This window comes from Egretta garzetta, unplaced genomic scaffold, assembly GCF_000687185.1.
Source record: "Egretta garzetta isolate BGI_Z169 unplaced genomic scaffold, ASM68718v1 scaffold40, whole genome shotgun sequence".
Lineage (NCBI taxonomy): Eukaryota > Metazoa > Chordata > Aves > Pelecaniformes > Ardeidae > Egretta > Egretta garzetta.
In genome coordinates, this window is record NW_009258484.1 from 3,439,067 (window position 1) to 3,456,193 (window position 17,127).

The 17,127-nt window shown below is 40.7% G+C and overlaps 1 protein-coding gene across 1 annotated transcript in view; it reads right to left on the minus strand.

Annotated features, from left to right (window-relative positions):
* KL (klotho) overlaps positions 1-435 on the minus strand; it is a 17,637-nt gene extending 17,202 nt beyond the window's left edge. The window contains exon 1 of the mRNA XM_009644534.1: positions 350-435. Coding sequence (XP_009642829.1) covers positions 350-435 — 86 coding nt within the window. The remainder of the gene's footprint in view (positions 1-349) is intronic.
* Between the last annotated feature and the right edge of the window lie 16,692 nt (positions 436-17,127).

Here is a 17,127-nt window from a genome sequence, read left to right on the forward strand (position 1 = left end):
CAGCAGGACCACTACCCCAGGTCCCAATAGCTGTCTGGATTAGCAGTAGGATTTAATGGAGGTGCCTAGACCTTTTTGAGATGCCTTACCTGAATGAGGCTGGCAGACACGATTCAGGACCCAATGGGAGACCTTGGTCTTCTGGAGCAGCAACTGGAGGCCAGGCAGCATATCCTAGGGTAATTCAAATGACACTTTGCTGGGACAACTCAAACCTCCTAGATGTCTATTACCTGTAAACTGGAGTTTAGCCTCCCAGATCACGTACAGAGAAAACAATTAGGAACCAACCTACCATCAGTTCCTTTATATTTATCAGAAATCTTATTTCCTGATCTCAGTGACTTACCTATTGGTATCTATTCTTAGTTCACAGCTGAGTAGGATTAAGATCATGGCAATCTGCACTTCAGTGCTTTTACTGACACACGGCATGGTGACCCCATGTCCCTGGATTTGCAAGGTGTTGAGGGGTCTTATTTTGCTCGTTGTTTGCTCAGACAGATGTGTGGTGCTAACAGATCACTTGGCTTGACTGGAAAACCTTGCTAAAAAAGACTGGTTACAAACTGGCTTGTGCAATCACTCATGTGTTACGAGCAGAACTAACGGCTAAAACCTGTGTGCGGGTTTCCAGGCTGCTGAATTTGGGTAATCTTGCCGTTAGATACCAAACAGCTGATACCTTTTTGGGGTACTACCCTACATTCTTGAATCTGCTGAGACTTGAGCTAAGTTGGTATTGGGAAAGCTGCGAAGTAGGATAGGGGCTCTCCGTGCTTACTAGTGTCTATTATTCAGGAAGAGACTATCAGGGATCTTTTAAACAGCATTTACCTTACCCTTAAAATGCTCACATCACTAAGAAAATCATGAAGTTTTATAGCACCATGAAAATGGAAGAAAGTGACAAGTTGGACCATGTCCTTGGCTATGTCCATTTGTATGTCTGTACTTTACTCAGGTTTCAGGCTCCAGCACAGTCCTGTTTTGAAGTTGATACGGTCTTCTTCCCCTGACCTCCCCACCCAATATACCTATTGGGACCACATTCTACCTAACTTCAACTTGTGAACTCTGGTATTGATCATGTTAGATCAGCCTTAAAGAGGTCCCTGTGTGAGTCAGTCAATGCCAGAATCCAGTCTTGATAAAGTGTCAAACACATTTCCAAGGCAGGAAAGCCCCCTGCAATGTCATAGCGTGGGCTAGTCCTACAAAGTCCAAATTCCTGCAGTGATGGCAGAAATAATTCAACACAAGCAAACACACTTCATAATCTGACACAGTCATGTCCTGCTCTATTGCAGGACTGATCTACACAGTCCAAGAATCATTAGGTAAAGACAATTTAGTAATAAACAGACATTTGCTTGCCTGACTACTCATCTAAATTCCTGCCCAAGATCATTAAGACCTTCCTGAGACTGGCACTGATATGTATCATTCTGCAAGTTCTCAGTACTTACATCTATCATGATGCATAACCTTCGCAAGAGCAAATCATGAATTATCATTGGGAACATCATGATTCCATAATTTGTGTTCATTCCTCTAGAACAAGTTGTCTCAATTTTAAGTTGTGTGTCTTCTCAACCAATAATAGTACCATTCATTCCACAAATAAACTGCACAAATAACCTGCTCTCCACGCTCAGATGAACTATCCTGTATTAACTCTCTATTTGCATGTTAATGAGACTGAATAGGAAAGTGTTACTGAAACTCATTTAGCAACACAAAGAGAAGAGTTAATTGGAAAAGATGTGCAAATGCTTTTTGATTACTAGAAACCAGGTCGATGTACCTCCAACAAAAAGGTCATTATTCAGTCCTACATCAAAAGCCCTTCTGAACTTGATATAATTATTGGAATTGCACAGGGAAGTCTAGTATATGATTAGTCAGAATGTGCCTTGTACCAAGAAAGGGAAAAATATAATGTTTTTTCCCCTGTATCATCAAAAGCAAGTATTTTAATCAAAAGCTACAACAAAGGATGTCACATTTCACATAATGTTTCACCCTAAGATCCGAAGTCAGATAGGTTTTACCCATACAATCTTTGGGAAAACATTCTCTTTCAGAAGCAGATTATATTCTTAAGACTGAGTAACAGATACAGGCATTTGAAAATTGTTTAAGGTTCTTCCCATATTTCAAAATGGGTAAGATAATATCTTCATGTATAAAGCACAGGACTTTGCTATAGATAGTACGTTCGTCATGTAGCAACTTCATTTTTCCTCTATAATTCCTTACCAAATATGTATTTTTCTAGTTTTCTTTTTAGAATGTTAGCCAACATTACCACAGATGATTGATTCAATAAATTTGGTACTTTTGACCAATCTCAACTACCTGGGACCAGAATTAGGCTTGTAAATGGTATACAGAACGCCAAGTTTTCAGGGTATAGCCACTTAATGTGAAATTTGCTATAGTTATTGCTGTAAGTATTGATCACACACCTGAACTACACTGTTTTGTTCAGATTCCTTTCTCAGTACGATTTAGTCACTGTTTTTCACACTATGCCGGTCACTGTAATGTGCTGATGTCTCGTGAACATGAATGAATTTATGCCTGCCATACATAAGGCAGGAAGCAATACCATTCCCTTTTTAAGAACTGGGAGCAGAGATACTATGACATGTGTAGAAGAAGAGAAATTAAAGCAGGTACCTTAAGTTGTAGAGCAGTGTATTAACTCCAGAACAATGCCTCTGTTTGATATGGTACTCACCTCTACAGAAAAACCACCAAAGGTGGCATTAAATACTTGTCTGAAGGCAGAGCGCTAGATATAAAAATATTTCTCCCCATCACAGGCAAAATAGAGGAGCTTTGCTAGCATCAGAATAAAAAGGTAACCTGAAAGCATGAAGCTAAGCCTCAGGCATCGAGATGCATTGCAGGTACTCCAAAAATATTAGCAGAAGGAAAAAACCCGAGAAAAACCCAGAAGATAAGGAAGTGGATAAAAGTTATTTTTACACTTTGATTTTGAATTTTATAGCAGATGAAAGTCTGGGAAGGCTTGTTCTTTCACATACTGTATGTATAAGCATAAGTGAACATTATCACATATAGACAGGCAGGGGAGAGACACAAAGTCAGCGCCGACGAGACAGAAGGAAACCAAAACCCCCTTGATCTTACTGTGTTAGGTGACTGCTGTAGGAAACCTCTCCTTTGAAGTGCAGAAAGCCTAAACTTTAGGGCACAAGCCCCGAATTAAGGCTCTCTCAGACTCACCCTGCCTCGAAAGGCCACTTGCTCGGCAGGGACCCCGTGAAGCTAAGCCTCAGGCATCGAGATGCATTGCAGGTACTCCAAAAATATTAGCAGAAGGAAAAAACCCGAGAAAAACCCAGAAGATAAGGAAGTGGATAAAAGTTATTTTTACACTTTGATTTTGAATTTTATAGCAGATGAAAGTCTGGGAAGGCTTGTTCTTTCACATACTGTATGTATAAGCATAAGTGAACATTATCACATATAGACAGGCAGGGGAGAGACACAAAGTCAGCGCCGACGAGACAGAAGGAAACCAAAACCCCCTTGATCTTACTGTGTTAGGTGACTGCTGTAGGAAACCTCTCCTTTGAAGTGCAGAAAGCCTAAACTTTAGGGCACAAGCCCCGAATTAAGGCTCTCTCAGACTCACCCTGCCTCGAAAGGCCACTTGCTCGGCAGGTACCCTGTGGTGCGGCAGCCAGGGGGAAGGCAGCTGGACCGTGCAATGCACTCCGCAAATCCCACCCTCACCGTCAGAGGCTGTGCAAACACAGGCGTACACCTTCAGGGAGGGACTCCTTTCCCCTCATTTTTGTCACCACCTGCATCTGACCAATTCACATGCGCAGCAGAGAGGAAAGCTTCTAGGCACAATTCACCCGAGCCACTTTTAATGCCCAGGCGACAGTGGGATGTAAAGTGCATGTTCCCCTCCGCTCAGCACACAAGGGGGCTGGCACGACCACTGGAGTCAAGATCCTGTCCAAATAAACTAAAGCACCAAGGGACTAGTGGGCTGGGAAAACAGTTTGAAGTCTCCCAAGATTTAACAGCCTCTGAAAATATAAAGGTCATCTGGAAAAGAATTAAGCGGCATTTGACTTTGAGATGCAATGGGAGATGAGATAAAAATAGCTTTACTTCTGACAACAAGTGCTTCTGAGACACTTGATGTGTTTAATCATTTTCTGTTACCTCTGACAGAAAAGATTAATTATGGAACTGCACAAAAATAGTTCAAGGAATGTTGTGACCCATGTGAATATTAAAGATACGAGAGATTTTTAAACAGAGTACAAAAAGAAGATAAAAGTACAGAGCAGTTTGAGCGATTTAAAGCTGAGAGATGATCTTGAAGTACTGAAGGGAGCTAAAACAGTCCCTCATAAAAGACTTGACTCTGATTGGAATCTGGGACACAACGCTCAGGCAGCATTTAGGGGAAGACCAAGATATAATCATTGCTATCAAAATTGGTTTGGGCATGCTGGAGCTACACAAACATGTAAAAGCTCCAGAACTGAGACTGATTTGCAAAGCCCTCTACCAGAGCATGAACCTCTTTGTGGACATGCCAGGCTCCAGTCCTGTTGAGATAGTCAAGTACTCAAAATACTGCAAACAAGATACAAGGGAAAAAGACACAAAGAACTTAGCTGCTACCCACAAATCCAAGCGCACAGAACTGCACAGGGTGTAGTAAACAACACAAACCAAGACAATAATACTGCTTTGCAAGAGTTGATAATGATCCGACAAATGTGCTGAACAAGGAGCTGAAAAAAGCACCATGGCTTTGGAGGAACCCTTAATGGGAACAGTGGCAACTGAATACATCATTAGCCCAAAAAGCAAAAGGAACATTAATGGATTTTAAGTCACATTCTGCTTGGAGAGAAAGTAACTTGGCACTAGAAACAGCAGTTAGCAGAAAAGTTAAACACATGAAACTCTCATAAAACTCATATGAAACTAATATATCAAATATATACATAGACTATATAAAACTAATAAAATAATGCCCAGTCAGAGCACTGAGATTAAATGGATGCTAAAACTGGAAAAGACAGTATTTGAAGTAGTACTGGTGAGGAAAAGGCATCCATTATGGCTCCAAACCTTTGGTTTCGTGAAGGTTTGTACAAACTGGATGGAGAGGGAAACAGAACAACTGAGGAAGGAGTAGCAGACTGCCTGCAAGAAGCTCTCAAACTGCAAAACAGAGCTTCAGAAGCCAAAAGCCACCGAACTCACGACTCTCCCCTGCACTAAGGCAGAAGCTGAAAGAGAAGATTGGTAAGCTGTTGCTCTCAAAATCATAGCAAGGAGAACAACCGCAGTAACATATATACTCTTTAATGATGTCAGTTTAAAAAAATAAACTATTTTTGGTTAAATACAGAATCAAAAGAACTAAATAAATATATAAAAGGCAAACATTTCCAATAACTTTAAGGGTAAAAATTCTAGAAGAGGTGACTAATGTCAATCACCTGGTTTTCTTGTAGATGCATACAGGTAACGCAAACACCCATCTATGCATATTCCCCCCCTCAATATAGCACTTGGAAATACTTGTTCTACATACTGTGGAACTATATTTGCTAACCCAGGGAGAAAGAATGTATTTCTGATGGTTTAGGGGAAGCACATGAAGAAAATTGCTTTGGCAAGTCTCAAAGCAGTTATCAGAAGCTAAACAAACCAAAAAAGGCCAATGACGTAATTAAAATAGTGTGTTAGAGAGAACAATTTTCTTAGCAAGAGATAGAAGTCAACACAAATAAGACTAAAGCCCATCACCAATATGAGCACCCGATGGACGAGAAAATGACAAAAAGATTTCAGCTTGCTTGGCCTAATCTAACTAGCTAAACTAACAACCCAGCCTGGAAAGATGTTAAAGACAACCTATAATTTTGGGTAAAAATTACAGAATAAAGAACCCAAGTTACTCATTACCACTATCCTTGCATTTAAAGCACCCAGAGTAGAAGCCTTATGCTCTGCTGTTAATGATTAACCCCAAATCTTATCCTGAGCACACCAGCAGATTCAAAATACAATTCACAGACTCATTATAGAATCATAGAATGGTTTGGGTTGGAAGGGGCCTTTAAAGGTCACCTAGTCCAACCCTCCCACAATGAGCAGGGACATCTTCATCAGCTGACCCAACTGAAGTATGTTTCTGCTCCTGGAGTTGTACTGGAACATTTTGTGTGCAACTTAACGCTGAGAGTTTCCCAGGAAAATGACAGCAAGAAACCCCTGTCATTCCATTATTGCAAGAACTGATACTGGATTTGGCAAATCCATGTTTGTAGAGTTGGGAAAGGCTGACAGACTGTCGGTCAGAAATTACTCCCAAAGGTACATTAACGTGCTTCCCTAAAAGCCCCAGAAGTTCACCTAGAGTTGAATGGGTAGAGGCCTTTCCCCAACTATGGTCCCAAAAGAAATAAGATTGCAGGAGTATTTGTGCCAAAGTGTTTGCGAGTCCTGACCATCAGCCACAGAAGCAGTAACAATATCCGCAAACCACAGAGAAAAGCTTATTGGAGCAACAAATAATTGCAGGAAGATCCAGCATTTCTGATGCTCCAATCTGGCCTGACATAAAAGCAGACAGCAGAATTTAGTGGCTAATGGTTGGGGTTTGAGCAATGAATTCTGTTACATCATAAACCACACCTGTTCTAGCAAAAATGCCGGAGTCTGGCATAACAGATTTAGCAGATGATGTCTTTGTGATCCTGTTATCAGGGCAAGGCTGGGAAGAATTTCTCCCTACATTTACGGGGCAGCAGTACCCCTTTATATGCATCCATCACCTAAGGATTTCACTGTGCTCCAGCTTTATATCATCCAAACATGGGGAAAATTATCAGAGGCTGATCAAATCCATGTCATTTCATGAACAGATGATGTATTAACCCACCGCCAGACTCAAACAGAGCTGAAGGAGTTAACTAAACAAGCATAAGCCATAACTTTGGGAGCACAATTCTAAATTAATTGATGAACAGGTCAAGTAGTACAGGAAAGGGTAAAATATTTAGGAGCAGTCAAATCACCTTATCAACACAGAGCAAAATTAATAGGAAGCTCCTTGCTCTACAAGTCTGCATGACCTCGGATCTCTTCTGGGTTTGTTTATTTTTCCCCAGGATTTTATATCCATGTTTGCAGATACGATTAAGCCTTTAAGCAAGTTGTTAAAGAAGGTGCAGCAATGGGAGTGATCAGGACAAAACCTGACCTCTTCAACATTCAAAAAAGGCTAGCAAAGGGAGCAACACGGGTGATGCTGTTCCAGCATGGCCACTTTATTTGTATTTTTGTTACCCTCTGTGGCAGTAGAGGCCACGCTATCACAAAACCACGGAAAGTCAGTCAGTTCACTCTGTACAAAAAGGAGCATGTGGTGCTCCTGCGAGATTTCGCATGGTGACCCAGAAATTACAGAGTGGGTGAAAGGCATAATTACCAAGCTCAACATATTTAAGATCATATTAAGTATCAATAGTGTGGGCTCAGCAGAAGAATAAGCTACAATGATAGGAGGTCCCCAGAGCAGACCATGGGGATCTCATCCAGTTTGTTCACAAGAAAAGTCACTTTGAAAAGGTTAAAACAATAGAAAGGTAGCCCCCGCTGGGAGAAGGCATTAAGCAATCAGTACAGAATTATTTAATATGTACTATAGTAAGCATTTCTATTACATAAACTGGATTCTCTCCCTTTTCAAGCACCTGAAGATAAAAGCTCCACGGTTGCAAATATAAACTGGCAGGTCCTTTATCAACCTCACGACAAAACAGAACTGCTGCAGTGCCCAGGTACATCCCTATATGGGAATGACAATCAGCGGTATGGGAACACCACGGCAGTGGTGGTGTGACCGCGTGCTACCCACCAAATGGCTTCAGAAGGTATTTCCGGATGAACGCGCTGGTGGATGGCTTTTCCCATTGTGAGCTCCTCTGTGAGAAACAACAGCCACAGGGCAGCAACAGCAGAGAAGGAATTAGAAGAAATCTCCACCAGCGGAGAGTACCAATGAGTAGTATGGAGGTGTTTTGGTCCTACACAGCTGGCACAGGAATTATAAATACAGTTAAGGTGTATGCAACCAATATACTACAAGCTGTCAGAGATCATACAGCACAGCAGCCCCAAACAAATGAGGATCAAACAAAAATAATGACATGAAGTAAGCAACATTGTTTAATGACTGCAAAAACTTCAGACTGTCAGACAGACCATGGCATGCAACAAGACTCATGTGGGCACGCAGGGCAAAGCTGAGCATCATTAAGCAAGGTCAAAACAAAATCATTTTATCAGAGCTCTATAGTATAATACAGGGGAATGCAACCCAGAATGAAGGGGACTTACTTGAGGCGATCTCTACAAAATTTTTTTTTTTTTTGAACCAAACATTTGGGTTGTTCATGCCCAAATCTAGCTCACTCACTCACAAAATGAAAACGTGAGTTTATTCTGCTGTAACCTTGGCTACTAAATTTAATCATTTTGAGATTAGAGTGTGCATCAACAACAATGGGCTATGGAATAAGATGGAAAGTTCAAATCAGCCCTCTAAATGGATGCAAAAAGCAGCTGATGAGGATAAGCAATATACATGTGAAGGTACCAGTTTTCAATCTTCAGACAACTGTTTAGATTACAATTTGACCAGATGCGAATATGGAATTCTTCCTTCTTTTGCTAATCAGTCTGCAACTGTTTATGTGCGATCTAGCTGTGTTTGCATGCATACTCAGCATAAAGCAATCACTACAAACTATCTCATTGTGTATAACCTGCCTGAAATGCTCGGGTTTGTGCGCGTGTAATAGAAATGACTGAAGGATGTGATTTCAATCATACACCTTTACAAGTAATGCTCAAGATGCAAAAATCACTGAAACTGTATATTAAATTAACTTCAATACAGTAACTTTTGGAGTAGTTTTTGCATGATTGTTGCAGATAATAAAGCATTCAACTGTAACATCTGAAGTCTAGTTGGTTGTAAAACAAGCCACAAAAGCAATGATTACAGAGCACTGTGGTAGCAAACAAATTGCTCACAAACAACTGCAATAGAGAAGGCAGGGTGTCATTCGTGATGGGAATCCCTCTTGTGTGGTCCCCTTCAGCTGCAGGAATTTCAAATTTGGCTCTATGTCCTGCAGCTATAATCCTACTTATACCTTTATACTTCATAATTGGTACCAAATAGAAGAGTACTAAGCGCTAAGCAAGTTGAGGAATAGCTATACCCTAGAAGAAAGAACTGTGTTCTACTCTAAGACCTATACAGTTTATCCGGAGGCCATACCAGCCAAGAAAGAGCTAACAGCTCCAAGAAGAATCACTGCTTGGTCCTGATCCATAGAAACCTCCATGTAGGAGGATTCGCAGCATCATTGCTACATTCAGGGGTGATAGCTCACAGTTTGCAGACTAATGAAAGAGGGGATTATAGCCCAGTAAATACAGCATTGCTATTGCTAGTACCAAGCTACAGGTTGCATATGAACTTTATCACGACTCAGCAATCATGACTTACTGGGATCTGCTTTGGGTGATCATGAGTCTGTTTTAGCTGCGAAACTACTCAATGATCAGGGGAGGAGAGAACTTGCTGACTTGCTGTTTTTTCCCCCCTTTTGCTTAAAGCCGGCTCTGTGGTGGCATGGTTCTATCCAAACAGTATTACAGGCCTACTTCTAGGTAACTGAACCCCAACACTAATGCCAACTTAGGTCTGAGTGAGATCCTGCCTAACCTGGATCTGCTACTACAGAAGAGTATGGGTCATCTGTGAATCTTGTGTCAAACCTGTGAGCCAGTGCAAATGTCATGGGCATTCCACAACATGAATGGCAGCAGACATCTATGCCCCAGCAACGGAATCCCACCCCTACGGAGCAGAAAGCAGCTCCAGATCTTGACACATAGCATTAGATATGAGAAGTGCTAATGTCCCCTTGTGACCTACGACTCAGTTAATTAAACAGGGGCATCCAGTAGCATTTGGGATGTTCTGGACTATCAAGATATCTGCATGGGCAGCTGTAACACAAGACCTGTGGAAAACCTGTGTCTTTTGGAGTGGGAGCTGGAGGCAAGGCAGGACACTCTAGGCTTCTCAAGTGGTACATGATTGTCTATGTGTGCAACTTTTTTAGCCCTAGTGGCTTCTAGAGAGGTAGCCTTGTGACTCCATTAAGTTACGACTGTGAGAAGGATATATACTGTGGGAGAGTCTCTTGGGGAGATACCGACTGGACATGAGAGGGAAATTTTTCACAATGAGAACAGTCAGCCATTGGAATAATCTCCCCAAGGAAGTGGTTGACTCCGCCACATTGGACACTTTTAAGACTCAGCTGGACAGGGTGCTGGGCCATCTCGTCTAGACTGTGCTCTTACCTAGAAAGGTTGGACTAGATGATCCTTGAGGTCCCTTCCCACCTAAGATTCTATGATTCTAGGATTCTATGGCTGTATCAAAATCCTGGAAAGATTCAGGGAAACCAAGAGGACCTAAGCTAGATGTTTTCACTCCAGAAGTCTTACACCAGCAACAACCCCTGAAAGACTGACACACTGAATCATGTAGATGGACAAGTCAAGTAGAACTGAATGACTCATAACCTAGTGGTCCTGATGCCTTGTCTGCCCACCTCTGCAATAGCACAGGGAACCATAAGGCTAACTGACAAGTTTTAATTAAGACAATGGTTATTATGAGCCATAATTCTTCCTTAATGTTATTGCTTCCATGATGTTAGGCTATGAAAGGAAGATCTGGGAAACTGTAGGAGGAATTAAGACTGGTTATGCAGCAAAGGTGCATCTCATCAATGGAGATACAGTCACTGGAGGAGGCAGACCTTCATCAGATACCTTTATTTTGAGGAATCACCACACCCCTCAGCAGCTCCCAAGAAGGTAAAATGCAGCTGTTCAAATCAGAACCCAGAAGAGAAGACAGAAATTCCAGTGCAGGGAAAGATGGGGGAAATGAGTTTCAACCAGGGAAGAGAAAATCTTGGGGTACCACACTTTAAAAGATTCAAATAACAGAGTGATGACTTCAGTCAAGAGATGGAGGGAGAAAATAGGGCATCCAAATTTATGGTGGAAAAAATTTTTACTCTGCATTTCTTTGGGGACAAGAACGATTTATGTGTATTTATCCAGTCTTTCCTACAACCTTTTGGCTATACTGCAGTCACAGATTAAACTGGATTCAATTTATATTTCCTTTGATTAGGGAAATACACTTAGAACCTCATCCAAAGCGTGCTGAAACCACGAAAATACACTTTTGAGGTATGAATAAGTCCCTTTATGTCTGTTTCTAAATGCACATTTAATGGTAGATATAAAATTGCTCTATGACAGAGATGAGTGTTAACTCAAAAGCATACAAATAGAAGTTTTCCTGTTTTATTCTTGCATTCTGCAAACATAATAAAAAGCACCATTTGAGCTAAAAGTTGGAACCTTGTAGAACAGAAAAATGCAACAAACAAAAAGCATTTGAAATCAAATATCTAATCCTTACTTTATAAAGACAATCTTCATATTGTTGCTTATCTGTAGAAATTAAGCTGGGTTCCACCTGTTTGTATACAAGGAACACAACTAGTTTGGCTGACATAAGATTGAATAAATGTTTTAATGTAGTTGCTAAGAAGCTACATGTTAATAAAGTTGATATAAAAACACCAGCTACAGTTGTTTCCTTTCTGAAAGTATATCCTGTATTTTTGTACGATGCAATATAGAATAGGGGGTTTACTACATCAATGTACTACAATCTCAGCCTTACCAATCAAGAAAAGAAATCACAGTAGAAGACCTAAACCAGCTTGTATCCAATCCTTAGAGGAACAAAAAGAAAATTTAAAACAGAAAACAACAAAAAAAAAAAAGAAGAATGTTGCCAGGGTAATTGTTTAGTCTAAGCCAACAGAAAAGGGCATGTGTTGGTTAATACATACAGTTGCAGATGCTAATTTACTACTTTTCTTTCAGCATTCCTTGTTTCAGCTTCTGTGCTCTCACCACCATAATACTAGACACTTTCTGACCAGAATTAACATCATATTAATAGACTGAGGTATTCATAATTATGTCAATTGGGACAAATTTTAAACTTACTTAATGCAGTTAGGTTTAGACTTTACTCTGGCATGTGTAATGAGCACTCCTGAAGACCTAGCATGTGATTTTTTAAAATAACAACTTAGCATGTTTCAGGTTTCCTTAGCCAGCTCTTCGCCAGCTCTCTGTATGTACGTTTTCTTCTGGGCAGAAAATAGTTGTCTCCTGGAGAAGAGGCAGTAACTTTGATATGGAGCTTTCTTTACGTAAGTAGCCTACAAAAAAATATTTTCACTTTGACTAACAGTGCTGCAGAATAAAGTCTTTAAAAAAATACTGTCTGAGTTGAAGGAACTGGCACAAGGGGAAACTGATAGAATTTATCTTTTGTCCACTGTTTCAAAATGCAATACTAAACTTCAAATTGTTCTAGAACAAAATATAAAGCCAGTGATGTCAAGACATTTGCATACATGAATGAGAGTCATCATTGGACTATGAATATAAAAAATGAAATGCTTGCATATCCACCTTTTCTTTTTCCTACTGATTCCAGATATGGCTAAAACCTATTTTTTTTCCTTTGCCATTTTAAATATAGATACAGAAACATAAGGAGAAATTAAAACCTTAACAAAGCAGTTAACTCACTGCTTCAGATACATCTTTTAAACAATTTTTCTGGGATTAGCATTTGTTTCCGTATAACCATGTCTTTGGTAATTCTGCCAGTACACTGTAATATGTAAATATCCAATATCAAAACATAATAATGTTTTCAATAATTTAAAGAAAACTTATTCTGGGAGAAATCCCAGTTTTAAGATCAAAATGTACTAGAACAACAGCAATGCAAGTTCGCCTATTTCCTGTAACGGCACTATTTCATCTTCTTATGCCCAGCTGTATATATATGCCAGAATAACGCTGCTCTGCTTCACAGTTACTGTGAGGGTAGGTACGTTAGGAGGCCACGTACAGTTATGGCGAATAGGTCAATATCTAACAGTGAGGCAGATGCCTGCCATTTAAACATTGCCAGTTTGGAAAGAGGGCAGTTCAAAGGAAAGAGCTTGGAGAAACGCCTCATTTCTAAGTAATTGACCTAAGAGGTATAAAGGTATAGCAAAAAACTTTCCACAGATTTCCATGAAGATGTCCATCAAAGGTCTCTCAGAGCCACAGAGGTTTTTGTGAATGTGCTGGTTTTGGCTGGGATAGAGTTAATTTTCTTCACAGTAGCTAGTATGGGGCCATATTTTGGATTTGTGCTGGAAACAGCACTCATAACACAGGGATGTTTTCGTCACTGCTGAGCAGTGCTTGCACAGAGCCAAGGCCTTTTCTGCTTCTCACCCCACCAGCAAGTGGGCTGGGGGTGCACAAGAAGCTGGAGGGGGCACAGCCAGGACAGCTGACCCCAACTGACCCAAGGGATGTCCCACACCATATGATGTCATGCTCAGTATAGAAACTGAGGGAAGAAAAAGAAGTGGGGGAATGTTCAGAGTGATGACGTTTGTCTTCCCAAGTCACCGTTACGTGTGACGGAGCCCTGCTTTCCTGGGGATGGCTGAACACCTGCCTCCTTGTGGGAAGCAGTGAATGAATTCCTTGTTTTGCTTGGTTTGCATGCGCGGCTTTTGCTTTCCCTATTAAACTGTCTTTACCTCAACCCTCGAGTTTTCTCACTTTTACCCTTCCAATTCTCTCCCCCATCCCGCTGTGGGGGGAGTAAGCAAGCAGCTGCGTGGGGCTCAGTTGCCAGCTGGGGTTAAACCATGCCAGTGAACTACCTCGGTATTTGTTACAGCCCCACTCCTAGACAACAAACTGATCAGAAACATCTCAGGCTTAAATACAGGAGGACAGGAAGAGCAATAAATCCAGTGACTGAATGCATTTTTTAAAAATACTGTCTTTGATTTCTAGACTAGTACAAGCTCATGTAAGCAGCCAGATGGCTTACATATATTCTGGTCTTGTTAGATGGAAAAGGAACTGTGCCTAATGTAATTATAATATGTAGTTGGTTAATTTCCAGCCATAGTACCTACATCTACCTTAGCAAACGGTAGAGCTGAGGACCCAATACCTACAATAACCCATGGACCAGAAGCCAATCAGCAGCTCAATTACACTAGGTGTGCTCCTGCAGAGCAGCTTCCAGGTTACTTTATCCAAAACCAATCCAGCTGGGTACTCCAAAACCACTTCACCCTACAAACAGTACAGCAAATGGAGGCAATTAGGAGATTCAAGTTGCACACACACTCCTCATTTGTACTGTAATGCTACTGTAGATGCGCACTTGAACAGCCTAATGCTACGAAAGCATGAGAAGTTTTGTATCTTTTTATCAAAATCAAATAGGGAAATAATCTTTCATTTCAAGAGATCCCATACAGTGCGTAAGGTGGTGAGAGAGCTGTCCAGCCATTTTGTCCTAGAGAAAAAGGGTTTCATTAGTCACAGCTACGCCAACACAACCTTCAATGAGTATGTAGTACAAAGGATATTGAAAAAATGGACTTAAGACAGGATACGTTACATCAGGATGACTCTTTAGATATTAAAAAACTCACAGATTACGTAGTTTACCTGGAATCGTGCTTCAATCAATGATGCTACAGGAAGCAGAGCCGCTGGCAGTTCAATAATTAACTAGTTGCCCAAACACCAGTGACAAGCAAATTGTTGGTCTGAATCAGGATCTGAAGGCCTTGAAGAGCCCTTCCCTTGCTGAGACAAAGGGAAGAAGGCAGGGAGGGAGGAAGAAAGGCAGGAAGGCGGGGGGGGAAGGAAGTGGAAGAGATTGCATTGCATTACCTGAACTTTGATTTTTACTGGAAGCTCTTTTACACATGAATGCTTTTACAGAAGAGCTAAGATACTCTGCAAGAGACCCATACGCAAGTTCTTACTGTCTTACTGGGAAGGAAAAAAATCTCTGTAGAAATGAACACTTGGAAAAAAAGTAAGGCTCCATCTATAGCAATCAAACCCCACTTTCCTCATACTAGTGAGATGCAAGAAAGCAGAGATGTTGAAAAGAAATACTGAAAAAAGAGTAGAGATTTTATGTACATATTTTGAAACAGAAAGCAATTCAAGAGTATTAGGGTATGATTTATAGTCAAATGTATTAGATGCATTAGATGCTTATTAGCAAATGAGCCACTGGGCACATATGGAAATATAGGGACAGTATATAAGGACAAAAGGGATGCTCTGCTGGGTCACATCAACAGTCCATCTAGCCCAGTACTACCTCTGACAGCAAGAGCAGGACACGGTGCCAGTTCCAGAGAGCAAGTGAGCCCAGTCACTTTCTGAGATCCAGCCTCCTACATCCCAGGCATCCACACTGTTCCGCTGGGATGTTAGGGAGTCCATTCCTGCCTGTTTTGTGTAGCATCTGCTTATGGACCCACTGTTCGCATATTTGCCTACTCCCTTTTTGAGTCTGCTCCTACAACCTGCTTCCAGAACGCGCTATGACAATAAATTCCTGAAGTTCATGACCAGCTGTGTAAAAAGGACTGAACTGTACTCTCCAAGTTTCTTTCACACTCCAGGAAATTCTAGGTTGCAATTTATCTTACCCTAATGCAGATGGCTAAAATTAATCAGAATTATCAGGCTCTAAAAGTCTCTCCACTGAGCATACAGGGAGCATAATGTAACTAGTTTGGATGTAAATGTGTGCAATGCAAACATCTAAAGTAAAATGAGATGAACCACACCCTTTAAGTCTTTAATTGGACCTTTCCAATTTAAAGTATATAGCTTAGCACATTTTAATTAAATATACTTAACAGATATATATAAAGTAAGAGAAGTTTATTGCTACACTGAGAGTGCTGTCTCCATAATCCCTCCTTTCAGGGATAACTCTGTGCTGCAGGAGAAAAACGGGAATGAAAGCCGAGTCCTTCCACAAGCCTGACCCACTTGTAGATCCAGGAGTTAGTCCTGCTAACTGTGAATCTCCCCAAGTTCTGGCATGATGATGACTACTCAACTGCTATGTTTTCACTGTGGATCCAACAAGGGATTTCACATAAAAGTATGAAACATTCTGAGCAAGGCACTGGAAGTGCTTTGTTAAATGATACAATATTCCAGAAGGCTGTGATGAGAATATTACTGTGTGCAAAGCATTCTGACTTCAGAGAATTTTCACAGAAATACAAAAAAATACCTTACTGAAAAAAGTCATTCTCATCTTTACGATCCCGTGTCTATTATCTGCCTGGGATTAGGAAAACTGGATTATAAAATTAAGAAGAAACTCAAGGCATCAGGTTCAACCCCCTGCTGCCATGGGCATATGTATGACGTGATCCTGTTGTCCAGATTCACTTTAACATTGGCTAGGTAATTCGTTCGTACTATTCCCTCTGGAAGACTACTGCAGAATCACGTTTCACAAATGGTTTCCTTTTTTTCCTGATTTTCAGGTTAAATTTATTCATCTTCACTCTAAACACTTTGGTTCCTGCATCAAAACTTTCCCTGGACTCAGACAGTTATTTTCCTTCACTTGTTTCTCCATTGATCTATTTATAGACAGCAAGTACATCTTCTCCCAGTGCTCTTGCTCAGGTAAATAAGCCATGTTCTAGTGAGGTAATTCTTCATCTCTGCTGGAAACATCACCTGATACAGACTAGAAACAAATGTGTCTTTGTCACAGCTGGATTGTATTGGCATCTGATGGTCACGCTGTGATCAGCAACTCCTCATCTTATGGAAAAAATGTTATGAGTCTTTCTGTTCATCTGTTTACTATCCTGATTATCCTTTGCACTGGCAATGTTTCCTAAAGTTCAGCTCATGCTCTAATTAGTGCAATCCTACTCTGTGCCAAAGCGTGGAAGTTAAAATACATTTAAAAGTTCAGCTAGGAACTGCCCTTGACCCTTATGCTTCTACTTTCAGTGCAACTTACTGTGATATTTGCTTTAGCAATTT